Source organism: Phycodurus eques, chromosome 8 (assembly GCF_024500275.1).
Source record: "Phycodurus eques isolate BA_2022a chromosome 8, UOR_Pequ_1.1, whole genome shotgun sequence".
Lineage (NCBI taxonomy): Eukaryota > Metazoa > Chordata > Actinopteri > Syngnathiformes > Syngnathidae > Phycodurus > Phycodurus eques.
The window spans coordinates 25,145,159-25,167,562 of NC_084532.1; the positions used below are offsets into that span (position 1 = coordinate 25,145,159).

At 44.5% G+C, this 22,404-nt stretch overlaps 1 protein-coding gene across 4 annotated transcripts in view; it reads left to right on the top strand.

Moving 5' to 3' along the window:
• LOC133406455 (capping protein, Arp2/3 and myosin-I linker protein 3-like) overlaps nt 1-16,302 on the top strand; it is a 35,662-nt gene extending 19,360 nt beyond the window's left edge. Inside the window, exons 27-40 of one of the 4 annotated variants that reach the window (XM_061684084.1) lie at nt 288-463; nt 927-1,014; nt 1,082-1,201; nt 2,252-2,318; nt 2,854-3,041; nt 3,288-3,367; nt 9,849-10,013; nt 11,474-11,654; nt 12,527-13,151; nt 13,331-13,431; nt 13,948-14,077; nt 14,742-14,813; nt 14,929-15,036; nt 16,020-16,302. In XM_061684084.1, the coding sequence (XP_061540068.1) occupies nt 288-463; nt 927-1,014; nt 1,082-1,201; nt 2,252-2,318; nt 2,854-3,041; nt 3,288-3,367; nt 9,849-10,013; nt 11,474-11,654; nt 12,527-13,151; nt 13,331-13,431; nt 13,948-14,077; nt 14,742-14,813; nt 14,929-15,036; nt 16,020-16,162 (2,244 nt within the window). In that variant the 3' untranslated portion in view covers nt 16,163-16,302. Of the gene's footprint in view, nt 1-287; nt 464-926; nt 1,015-1,081; nt 1,202-2,251; nt 2,319-2,853; nt 3,042-3,287; nt 3,368-9,848; nt 10,014-11,473; nt 11,655-12,526; nt 13,152-13,330; nt 13,432-13,947; nt 14,078-14,741; nt 14,814-14,928; nt 15,037-16,015 lie in introns of all 4 variants that reach the window. The other 3 variants (XM_061684085.1, XM_061684086.1, XM_061684087.1) reach the window with 3 other exon arrangements.
• The last annotated feature ends 6,102 nt before the right edge of the window (nt 16,303-22,404 follow it).

Consider the following 22,404-nt stretch of genomic DNA (forward strand, 5'->3'; position numbering starts at 1 on the left):
CTGTGCGTTTACGCTGCAATCCGCCATATACGTGGAACGTCACATGACCAACGCAGAAAATGTGCGTGTCTGTGTATATGCTACGCCAACGAGCACAACTAGGATGCTGACATGACTTGTTTGAAGGGGAACTTGCAAAAATTATTTACAGTGGTACATGATTCAAGGCCTGATTCCTATCTGAAGAGATCCGCAATTTTTTTTTCTTCCATGACTCCAAATAAATCGGAATTGTCACTTGAACCATGATCTAGCTGAAGTAACTACGAGAGGTTGTTCGCGCGCAGGTGATCGTCGATTCGATGGTGTCTCTCTGCCGCGAGCTGTGCCCCCTGTCGTCCGCCGCGGCAGAGCGGCTGGCCACGCCGCTCTCGTCCGTCTCGGAGCGCGTGTCTGTGCCTCGCGCCGCCATCCGCACCGCCCTGATGGAAAGAGCAGCGCAGGACGTCCATCGAGCCTTAGAGTAAGTCTAAAAAGAAGGCAAACTATTGATGTGGCACTTCCATAAAATGAAAAGGTTGAAGATGTTGGTCTTCTTTTTAGGAAAGTCATATGTCAATAGTTGGTCCTCTTTTTAGAAAAGTGCCACATCCATAGTTTGTTCTATTTTTAGGAAAATGCCATATTAATGGTTTGTCTACATTTTAGGCAAGTGAAACCTCAATAGTGGGTCTTTTTAGAAGAGTGCAACATCAATAGTTTGTCTTTTTAAAAATGTGCAACATAAGTCTGTCTTCTTTTCTTTGTAGTAAAGGTGGGACATAATCTTGCTATTATGATGTATTGTGCTATTGTCTGTTATGAGAGGGCGTCAAATATTGACTTCTGATATCACTCCTTGGGCCCAATGCAAGCGGTCTGTCATTTAAAACAAAACATGATAAATCAGTTGCTTTTGCTCATTTTTCTTCTTTTATCTTCTGCAGAGAAGTCAAACTGTCTGTGGTTTCCTATCTCACCAACTCCATCGTGGACCAAATTCTCCAGGAGCTCTACGCCACCCACAAAACGCTGGTCAGTATAACCTTGTCGAAGTTCCTGTGGTCAAAAGTCCAACGTTAAAGAGGGCTCTCCGTCCCAGACCCACCAGGTGTCTCATCTCAAACGCTGGGATGGGTCGTGTGAAGACGGGACAGGCTGGAGGTTCAACAGACACAGAGACTCTCTGGACATCACTGAGGAGGAGCTCGGCACCAGTATAGTAAGTGAGGGTACGCTGTGAGGAGAACGAAAAGGATCTAGTTGTGTCCCTCCAAGCATAAGCTTGAATCGAAGCTGTGAGCGGTGATGAACGGACCCTCGTACCCTGTTTTTATGGCCAGTCCTCAAAATCATCCTCATCAAAGTTTGATAAGACGATCTGCCCACATTAGATGGCGGGACGCACAAAAGAAGTCTCAAAGACCCGTGCAAGAAATTGAACAGGAAGTCAGCCGTTTTGGGTTGAAGCCGCCATTTTTGGCGAATTCCAGGCCCTGTACTTTAACCCTTACGAGGGAATTAGCCCAAAATATGCCCAACTGCTGCGATTGGCTGGCGACCGGTTCACGGTGTACCCTGCCTCTCGCCCGAAGATAGCTGGGATAGGCTCCAGCATGCCCGCGACCCTAGTGAGGATGGATGGATATGCCCGACTGGAACCAATTATCCTTGACAGATGGGTGATATAAAATCCAGCCATCCATCTAATTTGTATAACGCTTGTCCTTACTAGGGTAGCGTTGAGCTGGAAAATATTCCAGCTGACTTCGGGCAAGAGGCGGTGTACACACTGGACTGGACAGAGATGCAGGCTACATTAAATCATTTTTCACTTGACTTTTTTGCCGACACATTCTCATGCGGGTGTCAAAGTTTGACAATATTTTTTAGGATTTGATCTAATAAAACGTATCTTAAAATGTAGTTAGTGTCTTGAGAGGAGTTCCTCAAGGATCAATTTTCAGCCCCCTTTTCCTCACTTTTATCTGTAAATTCTCTGTAAACTTTGCTAGCAATCAAACTGCATGATTTAAAAGCATCTCTTCTGTAGTTGTCAGCCTGCAGGATCTCAGATCTTATGTGTTATATTTGTTCTATATTTAGCTCTTTTAAGTTTGTGGAGAACATTGTTGGCAACAGAAAAAGGCTTTAAAAACATATTTGTTTTTATGAAACTCCCACTGACTTTTTGCCCTGGGCTGTCTTTATATTCTTTGCTCTATATGCCATGTTTTTGTCTCCAGTCTTTCAGCATCTTCCTCCCTTCCAGGACACAATAGCCATTAAGAAGCGCAGCTCGAGAACAAGACGAATACGACCCGTCTCCACCAGGCTGAGTGAGTAGTGCTGCGCATCCTGCGTCTGTCTCCCTTTTTCCCGTCAGAGCTCCGAACCCCCCTGTTGTGACACAAAGTGCTCCATTAGCTTACTGTCTGATGAGTCCATTTTTCCCTTTTGTGGTCTCGCCGTCAGAAAGACGAGTTGTTGTTTTTTTCAATTGCAGCCGAGCAGTAATGGAGATTTGGAGATTTTGATTGATGATAGGGATGATTAACAATCAAATATCAATGGATTGTTTACTGGCAGCATAATAGATCGCATGTCTGCCTCTCTGTCAGAAGTCTGGATTTGAGTCTCCGTCCTCCTATGTGGAGTTTGCATGTTCTCCTCGTGCTTGAGCGGGTTTTCACATTTCAAAAACCTGCATGTGAGGTTGATTGACAACTAAATTGTCAATCGATGTAAATGGAAGTGGGAATGCTTGTTTGTCAATAGGTGCCCTGCAATTGACCGGGAACCGGTCCATTGGCGTACCCCGCTTCTCTTGGCCCAAAGTCGTTTTTTCCCCATCCGTATTATCTTTCCCCTCAGGCCTCTGCGACGACTGCAGCCCTTCGCCGCCTCCTTCCGTCCCCTCCTACTCCACGCCTCTGTCCCGCTCGGCCTCCTGGGAGGGCCTGTCTGAGCTGCCCACGCAGGGTCTGCCCCTCCACCACGTGACCAGGGTCCGCCCGAGACCTCCACGCAGGCACAAAGGAAGATACCTACCAGCCGAGACGGTGAGGGGCCTTTCACTTTGAGTAGGTACTGTACTTCCTCTGTCAATCCAGCCACGCAAACGATTCCTTAATGCTCACGCCCGACCGCTCGCTCCGTATGGGGTCATCTCGAAAAGGCGGCTGCACTCGGATTACGTCATTTCACTGGAGATGGCAATCCATTTCTTTGATTGCATTTATAAATAGAACCTGCTGGAAGTGATGTAACCCCTTAAAGCATTGTGTGTTTATGTTCTGTGTGTTCAGAATTGTAGTGAAAATGGAGGAATAAGCCCTCTGGATGACGGACTGCCAGATTTTTATACTAAAAGAGTCCTGCCTGATAGGTAAATGTTTCCTTCTTCCCACTGTTGAAATTCCCCTCGTCGCTCTTCGATGTAGGTTTTCTTATTCCTTGAACTCAACACGATGTCTCATTTGTCCGAGGGCCCTTGAATGCACCAATTAAATGTATTTTTGAGACATAAGTGGCAATGGGATGTTTCTCTTCATCAAATACTAAATTAAAAAAAAAAAAATCTGCCACACTATAAAATTCATAAAGAATTGCAGTGATTTCCCCCCCCCCCCACACCCCCCACTCCTTTAAAACAAACACCTACTGGTAGATCTCATTTGTCCACAGGTCCATGAATGTACCAGTGAAATTTGTTTGAGACACTAGCCAAAAAAATACTTTATTTAGAAGATAACTGCCGCAATACAAAATGCATAGTCAAATCAGATCTCATTTGTCTAAGAGTCCTTGAATGCACCAATCAAGTGACAGTTTTGCAGATAAGCAGCAACAGTGAGCTTCTTTAAATACCTAATTTAGATGAAATCTGCGACACAACAAACTGCATAAAGGTTTTTAGTGCTTTTTGGTTTTCCTTGAAGTCAACACTTTATTTGTTCAAGGGTCCTTGAATGCACCAGTGAAGTGAATTTTCGACAGCTAAGCAGTAATGTTCAGCTTCTTTAAGTAGTTCATTTTGAACAAATCTACCACAAAATATGCATATGCTTTGGTAAAAGTCTACATAGGAATATAAAGCAACAAAGTAAGAGGAGGAATTTTATGGCGCTAAACTATTGTGTACGGAGAGGTGTTGCCTAGCAACAGTCAAACTGCAGAAGGAGAAACAGCAAAGCAAACACGCGGGTGTTCAATCCAATGAGGTCCCGACAGAGTTGACACAGGCCGCGTGGCATGATTGTGCCAGACGGGACCGAGCGTGTCTGACATGCCAACTCTGACCTTCTTCTTCTTTGTCTTCTTCTTCTTCTTCTTCTGTGGTAGTGTGTTTCAGAGAAGTGTGAGGGAGAGTTGGAAGAAAAAAATTGTATATTTATGTAAATACATGTTTTCTCACAGTGTGATTATTGTATCTTCACGGTGTGGGCTTTTGTGTATTAATAGAGGTTAGTTTTTTTTTTCGTGGGGTTTTGTCCGTGCCTCGTGGCGAGGATGGCGCCGCCTGAGACGCCACCGTCTCTGAGGCACGGCGTGCGGATTGTGCCACAGCCTAGCTTCACGGTGGAGCAAGTGCTGCTGGCTGTTGGCGAACAGGTGGGATATATACATATCTCACATGCATCCCGCATGAATAAAGCGGTGGTCGTGTTTTTTAAGCAACAAAAATATGTAACGGAACTTATAGAGAATGGATTAATTCTAAACGACGAGTTTATCCCAGTTTCCCCGCTGGCCGTACCGTCAACACGGATCACTATTTCGGGCGTCCCTCCGTTTATTTCGAACGAGGCGCTGGAACGGGAGCTGAAGCGTTTTGGTAAGTTTGCTAGCGGATTTCGTAATGTTGGGTTAGGATGCAAGAATGAAAAACTGAAGCATGTTCAGTCTTTTAGACGACAGGTTTTCATGTTTTTAGACTCTCAGACGCAGACGTTGGATGTTTCTTTCCGTGTTCGTCATGAGGAAGGAATGTACATGGTGTATGCGAGCTCGGGAAGCATCAAATGTTTTGAGTGTGGAGATGTTGGTCATAAACGGGTGGCGTGTCCGCATAACAATGCTACAGTGAGACCTGCTGCTGTTGATAGCCCCGAGGATCACGCCCAGGCAGGTCCGGTTGTGGACGGGGTCGTTGACGTTGAGGAGCGGACGGCTGAGCCTGACTCCGTTGGAGTGGGCCCTATGAGTGTGAATGCCGTCTCGACGGCGGAGGTACCCCTTGCTGAAAGCAGTGGATCGGCGGCGGCGAAGGTAGAGGGACAACGTGCTATTATGGAGAAGGATGAAAGTAAGAATGACATGCAAATTATAGAACAGAATAGTATTGTTGCTCGGATGAAAATGGCACCGGCTAGTGATGTGAGACAGCAGCTGAAGGCTGATATAGTAGACCAGGTTCAGCATGGTGATGGTAGCCAGGCTATGAGGCTGGAGACTGATGGTGACTCTGATGGTGCTTCAATTTCTGACAGTGTTTCCCAGAGTAAGGATTTATACCCTTTGAAAGAATTAGATGAGTTTTTGGAGGATACATTCGGTAAAACGGTTGATGTACAAGAATATTTTCCAGATGTTAGAAAGTTTGTGAAGACTGTGAGTACCCTACAAAAGGTGGTAGGAACAGACTTGCTTGATGACAAGAAGAGATATCGCCTGAGGAAGCATGTGACTGCTGCTAGGAAAATTTTAAGTGGTAAAAGACAGAAAAAATTGAAAGTTGATTATTAAATTAGGAATGGAACTACAACACTGGGTGTTTTCTCTGCTGTTGTCTCTTGGCTGGTTGGTTTTCTCTCTCTTTTATTAATATGAATTCTTTACGTGTTGCATCCTTAAATATTAACGGGGGTAGAAATGCACAGAAGAGGGCGCTAGTGTTAGAAATCCTAAAACAAAAAAGAATCGATATCGCTATGTTGCAAGAAACACACAGTGATAATTTAAATGAAACGGACTGGGGGCTATGTTGGGGCGGTCAGTACGTTCTCAGTCATGGCTCTAATCTTAGTGCGGGGGTCGGTATATTATTTAGTCCCACTCTTAGTGTTAATGTTTTAGCGATCACAGAAATAGTTGCAGGGAGGATTGTAATGGTTCAAGCGGAAATCCAAAACATTATGTTTAAATTTGTGAATGTATATGCACCAAATTGCGGGCGGGACCGTTTGAGTTTATTCAAAGTACTAAAGGAAAATTTGGACAACTGTGATAAAGTAGAATGTGTTTTAGTTGGGGGGGACTGGAACTGTTGCACCGATCCCGCTTTAGATAGAATAGGACAGGAGCTCCATACCCAGTCGTCCTGTTTCTTGTCAAAGATGACTAAGGAGTTGGATTTAGATGATGTGTGGAGGACAAAGCATCCGACCGACAGACAATATACCCGAATGAAAGTTTTTGATGGCGTGGTTACTGCAGCCAGATTAGACAGATTTTATATGTCTGTGGCTTTTAACACCAGGGCAATTAATTGTCAAATTTCCCCAGTTGGGTTTACAGATCATCATTTGGTATTATTGGAACTAATTTTGTCCCACATGGACAAGCCGAAATCATTCTGGCATTTTAATGTCAAATTTTTACATGATTTTGTTTTTTGTAAAAATTTTAAATTGTTTTGGAGTAATTGGAGAGCCAAGAAAGAGTTTTTTCCCTCCTTAATTCAGTGGTGGGAGGTAGGAAAAAGTCAAGTGAAAGTGTTTTGCCAACAGTACGCATCCTACTCTAGTATTAATACTAGGAAGGCTATAGAGAAACTAGAAGAGGACATTGAGGTTTTGGAGAGTGTGGCTGCTGAAAATACCGAGCAGTTAAAAAAAAAAAGACAGCAGTTGACTTGTTTTCTTCAAGAGAAGGCTAAAGGAGCTCTGGTCCGGTCACGGTTTACCACACTGAGGGACATCGATGCACCCACCTCCTTCTTTTTTAACCTGGAGAGATCTTTTGGACAGAGGAAACAAATGGTGTGCCTACAGCGGCCTGATGGGACGCTGACTTCAGATCCTGCAGAAATGAGAAGGCTCGCGGTGTCTTTCTACTCCAACCTGTTTGAGGCAGAAAGGTGCGATGGAAGGGCTACCGAGACACTACTTCAGGGTGTCCCTCAGCTGGGATCTGATGTACAAGATGTCCTGGGTTCTGACATTACTCTAAAGGAATTGACGACTGCGGTGACCCAGTTGACCTCTGGTAAGGCCCCAGGTTTGGATGGAATACCAGCAGATTTCTATAAACACTTTTGGAATATAATTGGGATTGACTTGTTGGAGGTTTTCAAGGACTCCTTTGGGAGAGGGACTCTTCCAGCTTCCTGTCGGCGTGCGGTGATCTCTCTTCTGCCAAAAAAGGGGGATTTAACTTTGCTCAAAAATTGGAGACCTGTTGCCTTACTATGTACCGACTATAAAATTTTATCCAAAGTTTTGGCAAATAGACTAAAAGTTTATATGGACATCGTAATTGGTGAAGACCAGTCGTACTGCATCCCTGGCAGATCTTTGTTGGACAATTTATTTTTAATGAGAGATATTTTTGATGTGTGCAAGGCATACGGTGTTGATGTAGGCATTATTTCTATTGATCAGGAAAAAGCATTTGATCGGGTGGATCTTTCTTTCTTATTTTCCACATTGCGCGCATTTGGAGTTGGGGAGCATTTTGTATCATGGGTGAGACTCCTGTATGAGAGTGCATGTTGTGTAGTTAAGGTTGGGGGAGGACTGAGCAGACCAGTCGTGGTTGGGAGAGGGATTAGACAAGGCTGTCCTATTTCGGGACTATTGTATAGTTTTGCTATCGAGCCTCTCCTATTGAGACTTAGGAAAACCTTGAGAGGTCTATGTCTGCCAGAGATGACTTATAGCCTTCCCATAGTCGTGTCAGCCTATGCTGATGACATTACTGTAATGGTCCAGAGACATGGGGACATAGAGGCACTGAGAGAAAGTCTAACGCTGTATGAAAAGGCTTCCTCAGCTAAGGTAAATTGGGAAAAGAGTGAGGCATGCTGGGTTGGTAATCCAACACAGGCGACTGCGTATGGTCTCCCTGGTGGCCTTACATGGGGAAATAGTGGGTTGAGAATTCTGGGGATTTATTTGGGTGACGACAAGATGGTTGCAAAAAATTGGGAGGGAGTGCTGGGAAAAGTGCAAGCTAAGTTGTCTAGATGGAAATGGTTGCTACCTCAGCTGTCCTACAGGGGAAGAACTCTGATTGTAAACAATCTCGTCGCCTCTCTTTTGTGGCACAGACTTCAGGTGTTAGCACCCCCACCAGGACTGCTTAAACAGCTACAGAAGATGCTGGTGGACTTTTTTTGGTCTGGTCATCACTGGATGAGAGCGTCAGTCCTGTATCTCCCTGTGACGGAAGGGGGGCAAGGCCTTATAGACATTGCCTCCAGGATGGCTGGTTTTCGTTTACAGACGGCACAGAGACTGTTGTACAAAGACTCAATCTGCTGGTCAGCCGTCGCTCGTCTGCTGCTCCGGAGGGCCGGACGGCTAGGTTATGACAAACATCTGTTTCTGCTGTCCTCTAGCTCCGGTTTGGATGGACTGTCACCTTTTTACAGCTCTGTCCTTGATGCTTGGCAGACTTTGGACTTTACTCGAGCCTCTGCAGAGCCTGGATTGTGGTTGTTTGAAGAGCCACTATTCAATAACAGTTTTCTACCTTTGAGTGCCTTTTCGTCTGACACAATGAGAAGCGCTTTCAGGGAGGCAGGGATTGTGAAGATGGGACACCTAATGAGGACATCACCAGAGACACTGGCGGAGAAGACTGGTGTCCACTCCAACCGGGTTCTACAGGGTCTGGTGAAGGAGGTGTGGCACTTGCTGTCAGAGAAACACCAGGACTATATACGGAACAGTGATTTAGCTCGCCAGTGGAGTGAGGGGGCTGAGTACGTTTTTCCTCCTCTTGGCGTAATTCCTGCTGGGTGGGAATGGAGGGAGCAATGTGGAATCGTACTGTCCCTAAAAACTCCAAAACTTGGGAACTTCAGCTCTTGCAGTGGAAAGCGGCTGTATGAGAGCTGTGTAAAGGTGCTGAACAATGGATCGCTCACTGGAGTCAGAGAGTCGAGGTGGACAGAGGTGTTTGGTTCGGAATTTTCCCCAAAAGGAAGCTGGTGGGTCCTGTATAAACCTCCTGTTGAAAAACGGATGGGTGACATCCAATGGAGGATTATACATGGAATAATAGCTACGAACAGATACAGAGCTCACTTTGACCCTAGCACTGGGGAAGGTTGTCCTTTTTGTTTACACCCAGAGACATTGGACCACTTAGTGCTTCTATGTCCCCGTTTGGCTGTTTTCTTTAAAATGTTAAAGGAGTGGGTGGAGGGGTTGGGAGAGATTTTCTCTTTCCATCTTTTTATTTTTGGACCAATTTATTCCAGAAAAAGAAAGAAAACTGTGGTGTTAATGAATTTTATGTTTGCAAGTGCTAAATTGGCTATATGGAAAAGTAGGAAAAACAAGATTGTTGGAGCTAGTTGGACTGATCCTCTTTACTGTTTGAGAGGGTTGGTGGCAGCCCGTTTAAGGGTGGAGCACACCTTTTATACGGTTACCAATAATCTGGAGGATTTTGTGGATCGGTGGGCTATTGGGAATGTTTTGTGTTCAGTAGATGAATATGGATCACTGGTGTTGAATTTTTAAATTTTAGTTTTTTATTTTGTGTACATTTTCATTTGTTTTGTTTTAAATATGTTTCTGGTGATATCCTTTTTCATGTTTTTAAAGTAAATACATATTGGGATCTTTTTTTTGTCAAAAGGTGTGCTAAATAAAGTTTCTTGAAAAAGTCAAAAAAAAAGTCTTCTTCTCCTCCAGTCAGCTCTCTTCTCTGCACAACACACACTCACTGTGGAGGAGGAAGAAGAGGAGGAACGTGTTCGCTATCTTCGGTTTCCGCAGAAACCGCAACCAAACGTTGTCCAACCAGGAGTCGGACGCCGACTTTTCCGGAGATCACACCGTTGCTATGGCACCCACAGGGTTTGTACACCTACAGTGATAACTTGATTTGCAAGTGTAATGTACAAGTTTGTAACTCCATTTACTCATATATGGAGTACATTCTCCCCGTAATAATTCATTTAAATGCCACTAATCTCTTTTAGCCCCCACAAAAAAACATCGCAATTCTTTTGCACTACTCCTCACACTCACGGTCCCGACAGTGTAGTCAACATTAGCTATTCGTCAGGCTAAGGTTGTGCCGGTGAGTAATTGCACTACATTGACCTTTAAAAAGATGCCACGCTGCACTGAATCCGCAATAAAGCAATGAATGAGCGATTACTGTAAACAAAGAAACTGGTTTTAAAAAGTGATATTACTGCACGTACCTGCTCTGTTCACAATGAATCTTTACCTTCTTTTAGCCATTGAAATCCTAGATGATGCCACCGAAATACCATCTGCATCTTTGAGTGTCCTAAAATGCTTCTTGGTGGTTCTTTTGAGGACACCCGGCAGCTGTGATTCTCCCAGATATCCCTGAAAAATAAGTGCCTTATTTATCTTTATCTTCCACTTATGGCGGACACAGGCGTGTGGACACAGATGTCGACGACAGCCGGCGGCACTTTTCAGTGCCAGAAAATGACAACAGTAAACCCCATCCATCCATGCCACCATTTTCTTTACCGCTTATGTTTACCTCATGTTCAGGGTCGCGGGGAGCTGGAGCCTATCCGGGCTGACTGTGGGCAGAAACCGGACTACACCCTGAACTGGTCAGAAGTCAGTTGCAGAGTGCATGTAGCGAGACAAGCATTTTCACTCGGGCTATGAAAGTTAAAGCGTTAACTCGTGATTAATAAGCCAAATAATTATCGCATTAATCATGTGTAAATTAATCGCGCAATTTATTTTGCTGTGCTCGGCAGCAAATTTTGCTTTAAAAGTCACCCCGATGGGAAAACAAAGATAATTTGCATAATAGTGCAGTGCTGAACTCTCTTTCCATTGAAGCACAGCAAGTTTAAAATACCATCTCAAAGCAAAATGTGTGGCATATTTGGCACCTGTGATTAATCGCGATCAATCAAAATTCAAAAGTGTGATTAATCAATTGACAGCCCTAATTTTTACTTCAATTCATTCTGTCGCTGAGGGGGAAGTGAACCCGTGCTGTCTGCACCACTTCCACTAACAACCCAGGCTCAACTTAGCTCCTCCCTGGCATGCAAAGATTTATGGCTCAGTCGAGATGTATCGCTTCAACATACTTCCTTGATACTAATTCCTACATTACTATTTAGCCAGGGCTTTGGTGCCATCTTGGGGCATTGTAGGGTATTACAACAAGAGGACAAAAACGGCAACGAGCTAATAGGTTCCACAAGAAAAAGAAAAAACACACAAATTTGTGAATAGTGACCTGTAAATAGATGGGGATTCACTCTAGTGTCTATCTGCTAGCTGTTGATGCGCCTGTGTTCTATCTTCAGGACGGCCACAGAGAATGTGTACACTCTCCTCCAACCTCCGAGGTATGCTACCAGGGCGGGGTCTCCAGGGGACGGGCCCGATGGGAAAAATACTTTGGTTTTGAGTCCGCCACCGCCAATGCCAGCCATTCAGCATTCGGCCATGGGAGGAAGCAAACACCCCTTTTACTCCCCCGCTGAGGTACAGGCGCAACCAAGTCAAAGATGTACGATTTGCATGTAACGACACAAGAGATAGCCGGTTGTCATAGCACTGCCATTTTGAGGCCCCTTATACGCTCATCAAAGCTAGCGCTTCAAAGCTAGCTCTAGCTACGGGCGGGAGAGTTTTGTGTGTGCGTGTGTGTGTGTGTGGTTTAACCAAATGCGAGATGGTAAAAATAAGTCTTTGGTCAAGATTTTAACATTGTGTATGTCGGTTTTAGTGCCGGATCAAGTTGAAGTCATAGTTGTTAAGGGTCCTTTCTTATCTTTGAGTTGCAAACAGCGGCGGCTAGTGGAGTTTTCTTCAAGGGGTTCGCTATAAATATGTTTCACACGACAAGAGAATTACTTGACCCACATTTTTTGTCTTATCTACAATCATGTATCTTAAACGAAAGCGATGATCGATAGCATAGTAAGCTAGCAACCGATCCTCGCAAGCTTACCTTCAAAATTGCAGTGATACGATGAAACAGAAAACCTGAAATAAATGAATAGTAATTCCAACCGTGGACCCAAACCAATCGATCGGACCACGTCCAGTGAATGTTGACCTGCCACTGATAAGGGAACCCGTCAACGCCGCAGTGCTGTGTGAGCAGAGATTGAGCCATGATGTTACGTAGCTCACTTCTGGCCGCTGGAATGTAGGGCCCCGCCTTGGCCCGACAGAAACTATTGCATCGAAGAGGAACTACTGCGCATGTAGAACTGTAAACAAGACCGAATTGTTTTTGTCAAGCAAGTCCTAAAATTGGCAACCCAATCCCACCCGAGTCGCTCGCCTCTTGACGAGCGATGTGTGGCTTTTATCTCCTGCTTTAAATTTGCGACGTTTGTTTTCGACAGCGCTCCGAAAAGGACGCGGAGCCCGAGCATCCGCCAATGGAGGCGGACAAGTACTGGGCGGACGATAAGCAGAGGACCAGCGAGGTGCTACAGGCGGAAGACATGTGGATGCCGGGCGAGGGGCACACGGAGAGGTGGCGCTCGGACGAGAGGCCCGGAGAAGCTTTGACCGCCGACAGACAAATGGATAGACAGTGGACGGTGGAGAGACACACGCAGTGGCAGATCGACCGGAAGATGGAGAGACAGCGGCTGGGCGGAAGGCAGATAGACCGCTCGTGGTCGGAGGGCAAGCAGACGGATGTGCAGCTGGACGCGCAGTGGACGGACAGGGGTGCGTGGAAGGCGGACAGACAAGTCCAGGCGCTTCATTTCGCTCAAAGGCCGTTGCCGCCGTACCCTTCGGACAAGACGCCCTCGCCCAAACAGGAAGTGAGCACGGAGGCGGAAGCTCCGGGGGAAAGACGAGTCAGTCCCGATGCTTGCGTGGAAGGCCGGAGGAGCGGCTACGCCGGCCGACCGGTGCCCTATGTGGCGAAACCCGAACCCCCGCCGCAAAGTAGCAAACCCAATTTGTCCAAACTGAGGCGAAGGCATCGACTAGAAAGCTCCGACACGCTACCTGGTAAGCAAAGACCACATTCACTCGCCTTTTTTTTTTCAATTTACTGCTAACCACGTGGACTCATAGCCAAGCACTCGGTGAGAGCTGTTTTGATTTTGTAATTTGTAATTATTTCTGATCTGAGTCAAACTCTTTGGGGGAGGTAATACAAAAACACGACTCCTTCTCTGTTGCTGCAGAGGAGGACGACGATGGCGAGAGGGATCCGGCCGGGATGGACGAGAAGGACTGGGAGAAAAGAAGAGAGATGGAGGGTCAACCTCCGCCCATTCCTGAAAAGGTGCGAAGGAGAAATATTTATATATTTTCGCCGTTACAGTCAGTCCTCGTTACACCCCCCCCCCCCCCCCCCACACACACACACACACACACGCAATAGATTAAATCTGCGAAGTAGCAGACATATCGTTTTTTTATTTATACATATTTTAAAGCTGTTTCAACCTCCTCAGACTCTTATTAACCTTCTCCACACTCTTATTCACCTCCAGCATACTCTTTCAATACTCTTAAACACATTTTAAACTCTTAATCATACAGTAATGCATAGTAGTACTGTAAGCTATGTACATTCCTTGTAATATGTGTATTTTCTTTAGTTTTACAATTTTAGTGTTTTAGGCCGGGAGACATTTATTTTACCACAACAATTACAGCAAACACTGAAAATCCAAAGCAATATGGTCAATTATGAGCGATATGCACTGAATCCACAATAGGTGAAGCGCGATATAGCGAGGGAACGCCTTTACCGCGTCGCTCGAGATTTACTTCCCGTTCTCATTGTTTCAAACAGCCAAAGACGACGTCGTACGTGACCTTCCCGAAAGACCCGGCCCCGGAGAGGATCTTACCCCCTCCACCTTCGCCGCCCCCGCCCGTCAGCAGGCCTGCGCACGGGCTGCCAGACAGAGCCGCCAGTCAAGGTCAGTGAAAGTGACGCATATGATGGGATTTTAGCCTCACACTCATCATGTAAAATGTCTCGTTATTATTTTTGCTCAGCCGTTTCAAAGCGTAGAGGGACAAGTAGGCGACAGTCACAATGACAGTTGTGTCAATGTTGTAGTCTTATAAATAGCCCATTTCCCACAGTGCTCGACAAAGGCTCTGTTGAAAAAGACTTTGTCATGCAATGACAAAAATAAATGTGTTTAAAGGGTCTTCGTGCCCTCTTTTTCATGGCGAATGCTAGAAATAATCATCAAACTTTGACGCCATACTCTGCCTACATTAGAAAATTTGAATTCAGCGTGGCTGATCTGCTTTTGAAGTGTGGTGTCAAAAATTGATCATTTTTAGGATTCGCCGTGACAAATGGATGACTAAATGAATCACCTTTTTAGGGGCTTCAACATGCCTCAAAATTCACATAATTGGGTGCACGTCTCATAAAGCTTGATCATTTGTAATGATTTCGCCCTGAAAAAACAAGTATGTGGGCCCGTTTATCGCAGTTGATATTTTTTCAAGTTTTCAAATTTTGATCAATGAATTAACCAATTGGGCGTGCTTGGATGAGTTTGTTGTAAAAAGAAAAAAAAAAAGAACGTAACAATACCATCCCGTGCTTTCCTGTCACTCACTCAGGCGACGAAGGATCGAGGCCTCAGGCGCCCGTCAAACCCCAGAGGAACCGAAAAGCCATGTCGTGCGACGCAGGTATCGCGTAACGATGTGATCAACGAGTGTAGACGTCAATGTGCCCGTATGTGCGGAGATCTTTGTACCTGGCTAACGTTGCTCCGTGTCTCCTCCATGTGCTCGTTCGACTCAGGCACCGACAGGGACAGCCCCACTAGCATTGAGAAGCCCCCAAATCGCAAACCCCCCGAGAAAAAGCCTAGACTGCCCCAAAACAGAAATAAGTCACTGGACTTGTCTGGTACATGTTCGCTTTTTATATATGTGTTTGTGTGTCTTTGTGTAAGCATGCAACATTGTCAGTGAGGTGTTTGTCCTGTACTGTAATAACACAATAACACAATTTCAATCATTTCAAAATGTAATGACAACTGAGTCACCGTTTTTGGGGCCTCAATGTGATACGCCAGAGATTGACCAATTTTTGTGTCCTGGTGAAAATGTATCGACTGTAATCTAGGCGTCCCAAACAAAAACATGCAAATTAGTCACTAAGTTACGCCCCATTATAAAGTTAGAAAAAATATATTCTTCGCTTTTAGTTTGACAGAGTGACACGCAATTAGCTGGATATGTCAATCATAAAACGGGGCACAAAAAAGTCTCAAGGACCCATGCCTGAAATTGAACATGTCACCCATTTTGGTTTGAAGCAGCCATTTCTCATTTAATAATGCCTCTGTGTAACGTTAGAAAAAAATGAGCCAGGTTGACCAATCAACGCAGAATTGGGTGGGCATTTTCGTCATAACAGGATGCACAAATACATCTTAAGGACCCCTGCCCGAAATTGAACAGGAAGTCAGCCATTATAATTTGTAGTGACCGTTTTGAGCAAATTCCAAAGGCTGGTACTTTTACCAACTCCTTCTCTGGAATTGGCACGAGACAGATGGGTGACGCTACATTACTTTTCTTTCTTTTCCTATGCTGCCTATTATGAGACGAGCACGGCATCAAAGTTTGATGATCAATTCAAAGAGTCCCAATTAAATTGTTATTGTTGTTTGTAATCTAAATGATTACAAAATCCTTTTTTGTCTTGCATTTTCATTACATTTCTACACCGATTGGCTGGTTCCATTGTTCCTTTTTTGGGCCATTTTGAAACACCTACTATATGATCCTTAACACAACGTTGCGTGGTCATGCGATACAGTGGATGTATTTTATATGACATCATTGCAGAAAAACAGCTTATCATTTGTTTGTCTTCACAGATAGCTTCAACACAGGACCCGGTCATAGCGAGCTGGTGTGACGGAGTAACACACACACACAATCTGCACCACACGTTTAACAGTGTTTGCTTCTTGAGAGGACCCTTGTCATCGCCCCCCATCCCCCACCATCTGACTCGTGGCTAGTAAAATTGTCTTTTTTTTTTTAGTAATATTACTAGAATGTGATTTCTACAACTGGCGTGTCCGCTGAACATCCGACTGCCTTGAACATGACTTGCTTTTTCCGGATTTATATCTGAAAGGTGATATTATATTTTATAGAGAGAGGGGGGTGGGTGGGGGGGGGAATCAATATTATGTATGAGCACCCCCACTAAACCACAAACACACTGTATGAATGAATGTATGAATAAAAAAATGTAACGGATAAACTGTTTTTGCTCGACTCTTTCTGCACTTTTATTTGTTTACTGGTTATTATTATTTTCGCGTATTAGTTGTGTCCATTCATCCATCTTACCAGCTCCCAAAGCCATGGAGTTGAGGTCAGGCTCTTCCACGCCAATCTCATCCTTTATCATTGTATTATAAGCATTATTTCACCGGGATAAAGAAACATTCATTCATTCATTCAACTTCCGTTCCGCTTCTCCTCACTCGGGTCGCGGGCGTGCTGGAGGCGATCCCAGCTATCTCCGGGCGAGCGGCGGGGTACACTCTGAACTGGTCGCCAGCCAATCGCAGGGCACATATCGACAAACAATCATTTGCACTCACGTTCATAGCTACGGGCAAATTAGAGTCTTCAATTAACCAACCACGCATGTTTTGGGGATGTGGGAGGAAACCGGAGTACCTGGAGAAAACCCACGCAGGCGCGGGGAGAACATGCAAACTCCACACAGGAGGGGCCGGGATTTGAACCCCGGTCCTCAAAACTGTGAGGCAGATGTGCTAACCAGTTGGTGCCACCGATGAAGAAACAAATTGAGGTAAATGCTTCGATTCCACTCAGTCGACATGTATTACTACGAGGTTGTGTTTTGAGTTTTGGGAGATACGAACCAGCGTTTGGCCATATTTGTTATTTTTATTTTTTATGCTTTGAAAACGTTAGATACGAGCGCTGTACGGTGGCAGTGAACTCACCTCACAAAGTCAGTTTAGCTTGATGCTAACAGACAATGCAAAACACCATAGATGGGCTAATGAATAGCATCGGTGTCGCGGTGTTATAACCCTTTCAGCAACGGATCATCGAATCGAAACATCTACACACAATATAATATGCACATGCATCTATTGTTGACATGTAGTCATAAAATTCAAGCTCCATAATTTGCATAAACCAGCCTCTGCTTGTACTATTTACTCAAGGGTTAGCCACTTGAAAGTGCAAATCGCCCCATCATCCGTCATCAGTCCACCATCATTGACACGAACGACGCGGTAAACGTCCATTTTGAGCCTCTAATGAGTTCCGCGGTCACAGGTGGACGCTATTTATACGCCTCAGAAATAATGTCAGGCCTCCGAGACCACCCGCCACCCTTCCCCTGTTGGCATGGCGACCGCATTTCCCACCACAAGCCGGAGAATATGGAACAGCAGGGGGCGACTGATCACCGCAAATAGGCAGAGGCAGGCACTGGACACACACACACACACACACACACACACACACACACACACACACACAACTGCAGCCTTCCAGGTTGCCATTAGCAACCATCGCCCTGACCTTCCCTCCGTTTCTGCTGTAATGAGTCAGAAACAAGTCCGACAACACACACACGCACACACGAAGCCGTAGTTGAAATTCGAAGTTCGAATTTGACTTTCCACGCCATGTCCAGTCATTTCTGCACCTGACGTGTCGCATCACAACAGTTGGGTGCGTTAAAAAGCAAACATTATTTTCTAATCAAATTTAGCTTTCAAGCCTGGGTTAGGGTTTCAAAAAAGGGGTAGGGTTTCAAATTAGGGTTTCACGCTAGGGTTACAGTTTCAAGTTAGATTTTCAAGACAGAGTCAGTGCCCCCCCCCCCCAAAAAAATAAAAAAAGGTTAGGGTTTTAAACCATTGTAGGGTTTTCAAAGGCTGGATTACGGTTTCAAATCAGGATTATTGTTTCAAAATTGATTTTCAAGCCTGGTTTAGCAAGGCAATGTTCGGGTTTCAAATAAGAATTTAGAGTTCCAAATTAGGGTTTCAAGTAGAGTTTAAAGCCAGGGTTAGGGTTCTAAATTTTGAGCACATTTAACATTTAGCATGGTCTACCAACCTCGACTGTTTTCCAAGATGTGGGATGAAAAATCGCTCTTAACACACCCAACACCGCAGAACAATCACTCGGAATAATCTTTGACTTTGGGAAACATCCGACAATCGGCCCTTAATCGTTTTAATCAAAAGAGGAATTCATTACTTGTATCACCCATAACACAAAAGTATTTTAATAAATAAATACCATGCAGTAATATTGCGATATAAGCAATTACTTTAAAATTGCCAGTAATTAGTAGTGGATTACATTGTCGTAATTAACACTGCTCTCAACTAATCGCCTGGCACGCTGCAGTTTAGCACTGAGGACACTCCTGTAGGAAATATTGTTCATCTCGTCAGTACGGCTGATGAAATAAAACGTAACCGGCTCTCTTTCTATAATTGACAGCGTCTTTCTGGAGGCCACTCAAATGGGGGATGTATGGCCAGATTAGCGCTTTTATTGGCATTTACCGCAACAAGTTTCCAAACAAGGCGGAGAAATATGACTGAGCCGACGCGTGAACTTTTAAACTCGCCCTATTTGCTTGTTGTTGTTGTTTTTTGTAGATGACCCGTACGCATCCTCCTCTTCCTCGTCATCCTTCTTCAGCGGTTGCTAGGCAACGTGAGGGAAGGAAGCTGGATCGCGAGAACGTGTGGGTAGAGGACGAACAGAAATGGATCCGGTTATACTAAGGTTAAAAAAAACAAAGGTTTAAAAAGCAAAATATATATATTTTTGAAATGGAGGGAATAAATAGATTCACTGATTTTTTTAAAAAATGAAAAATAAGACAAACAATGGTATATTTATCTTATTTTAATAAAAATAATTAAATGAATCGAAAGACAGGCAACCCCAGGCAACCCCTGTTATTTGTAAGTGCCATTGTGTTATGCATTTAGTTTAGTTATGTGTTTAGTAGTTGCACTAAATATTAATTGGTGTATTCATTTTTTTTAAAATAATAAATTCAATGTATACAAATTGTATATACCGCAGATGCATTTTATTGTTAAACATGTTATTGACCTATGAACATTCATAGTGTATCAAAAAAAAGAAATTTGACAAAAACTATGGAAACACAACAACTTAACTACCAACAATATAGTCCATACCAGTCAAATGTGAATTAAAAAATAATAATAATAATAAATAAATAAAAATCCACTTTGCTGACTTGAGGTTGAGCAGGAGGAGGCGTCCGTGTTGGTCAGACAGTGTGACTCAGAGCCGATGATGGGATGCAGACTGCTCTAAACGTGTTTGCCCATCACGTCGGCAAAAGGGCACAAGCGGTCTCCTCTGCCCGGTCGTCATGGGAACCGTCTCCCTAATGGGGACGACGCAGAGTCCCCTGGACGATCTGGCGGCTGTGAACACTGTGATGTCATTACGGCACATGGGAAGAGAACAGGGATTCTTCTTTAAGATATAGATGAATAGGTGGGCTGCGATTGGCTGGCAACCAGTTCAGGGTGTACCCCGCCTCCTGCCCGATGACAGCTGGGATAGGCTGCAACATGCCCGCGACCCTAGTGAGGAGAAGCGGCCAGAAAATGGATGGATGGATGGATGGATAGGTGGGTTGGATTGATGGATGCTGGGTGGATAGATATTTGATGCATGATGTGGTATGCTTTGGATCCCTTTTCTTTTATCGGCAGAGTCAAACTAAATTTAGTCGCGGACTACGTTGTAGTGACGGTTTCCCCTCACAGAGCCGTTATGACTCTGAAACCATATGAATGTTTACACAACAAAAGTTTGGATAGCTAGTTTTGAAATCAGGCGTCAAGGTTAATAGTTTGTTCAACTATTGTTCAAGTTACTGCAAAAAGGGGCTCGGTAACAAAAATAAATGCTTGCAATATCTCGTCATTATTATTTATTACATGTGGCAATTTCAAATGTTTTTTTAGTAGAATCAGGGAAGTTGACATGATTTGCTTTAGCGGGCCACATAAAATGATGTGCCGGCACAGATGTGGCCCCCGAGCCTTGGGTTTGACAGATGTGGTTTAGGTGGCTACTGTAGATGGATAAATGTTTGCCCATAATTGGATATGTTTTGGATATTGAGCTTTCCCTTTCAATGGAGGGATGGTTGCAAAGATAGATATAGGACATTGATGTGGTATGCTTTGGATCGTGAGCTTTTCCTACAGAAGGCTGGATGGATTTATGCGCTGATTGATGTGGTATGCTTTGGAACCAATATTTTGATGCTGTTATTTCAAGGTCCAACAACTCTGTATTGTTTCTTCAAGCGGAAAAGAACAATAGAATATATGTTAAAGTATGCGTAAAATCGGTCAAGGTAATAGATTTTTTCTTTTTAAGTCGAAATCTGGTAAACCTGCGCAAGGGAGAAGTGCGGGGGGCTGATGAAGAAGATGGGGTACGCACCCGGGGTGGGGCGGGGGGAATGAATGAAGAGATTTAGTGTCATCTCTCAGTCTGGGAGTATCGACCACCTTAATCCCTCATCATCCCTCTCTTCGCCCTCCTCCTCTGCTGTCTACCACCACCCCCTGATTTTCCACCTCTCCTCATCCGTTTGTGTTTTTCCATACCTTCAGATTAAGATAATACTTCATGTTTGTTTGTACGTGTCAGCGTCTACGCTTTTAAGCCTGTAGCAGACCCAGCAGCGTGATGCCGGGGCCGCTGAAGATTGTCAACATATTGATTCGTTGTTGTCCGAGACATTTCAATGACTTTCGGTGACATCATTTCCCCCTTTACTTTTTTATTGATCAACCTACAGGGGGTGCCGCATCACACTTATCGATCGATTGGACGGCGCTCGGCGAGAACGCATTGATCCAAGGCTGTTGAAGGCGCGAAGAGAGCGAGCTAATATCCCTGGCGGCTTATGTCTTCACTGTAGACGGTTTATGAAGACGGCGTTGCTATCTGTTAATCTGACACTCGTTTCAAGGGGAACAATCGGCGCTAATCCCATGACTAGCCTGATAATACCACTCACAATAAGACCCCACCCGTGGAAAACAACTCACACACGTAAACAATCAACAAGTTGTGGAAAATGGATCAAAAGTTTCAAATGGTTCAAAAGGGGAATACAAAGTGATTGCTTTAGTCTTTAAATGAACATTGGAACTCGATACATCAAACAAAATATGAGCCACGCTTGGATGCGTTCATTTCTGAAAAAGAAGACAAAATATTGATGCTTCACTTTTGAAAATGAAGCCAAACTATTGGTGTTGCACTTTCCTAAAACGAAGACAAACTATTTATGGTGCACTTTTCTAAAGGGAAGTTACACTATTTACAGCATGGTGCACTTTTCTAAAAAGAAGATAAGCTTTTGAGGTTGGACTTTCCTAAAAAGAAGACAAACTATTGGTGTTGCACTTTCCTAAAAAGAAGACAAGCTATTGATGTTGCACTTCCCTAAAGGGAAGTTATGCTATTTATGGTGCAGTTCTCTAAAAAGAAGACAAGCTTTTGGAGTTGGGCCCTCCTAAAAAGAAAACAAACTATTAACGTGACACTTTCTTAAAAAGAAGTCAAACTTGATATTGTACTTTCCTTAAAAGAGGACACACTATTGATGGCTCGCTTTCCTAAAAAAGAAGACACACTATTGATGGCTCGCTTTCCTAAAAAGAAAACAAGCTATTGATGGTGCACTTTCCTAAAAAGAAGACAAACCTTTGATGTGGTTAAATGGTTAACGACAACTATTTCGAATACTTGACTTGTGTCATTCAAATTCAATGCTGACTGATGTTGCATGTTATGGGCGTGCGTGCGTGCGTGTGTGTGTGTGTGTGTGTAGAGAGTGAAGGAGACGTCTCCTGCGGGGCGCGAGGGTGGGAGGCGGCCCCTTGCGAGGTGAGACGTGTAAGCTCGATGCTTGCGGTGGCGTTAGTGCGGATTAGGTCATGTATCTGTGGGATCAGGCCGTGTTAGTGGAGACCCTGCACGCCCTCACCCCACGCCCCTAACCCCGCCGACCCGTCGTCGCTTCACCCCAAGCGTCAACGCGGCCACCGGCGAGCACCGCACCTGTGCCTCCTCACATCCTGTCGGTCACTATATTCCCCTGACCTAAAGAAACAGCTTGATATTCGCTTGGCTGCTGTTTTATGACCCTTCTTGAACTTCAGAGCCACTC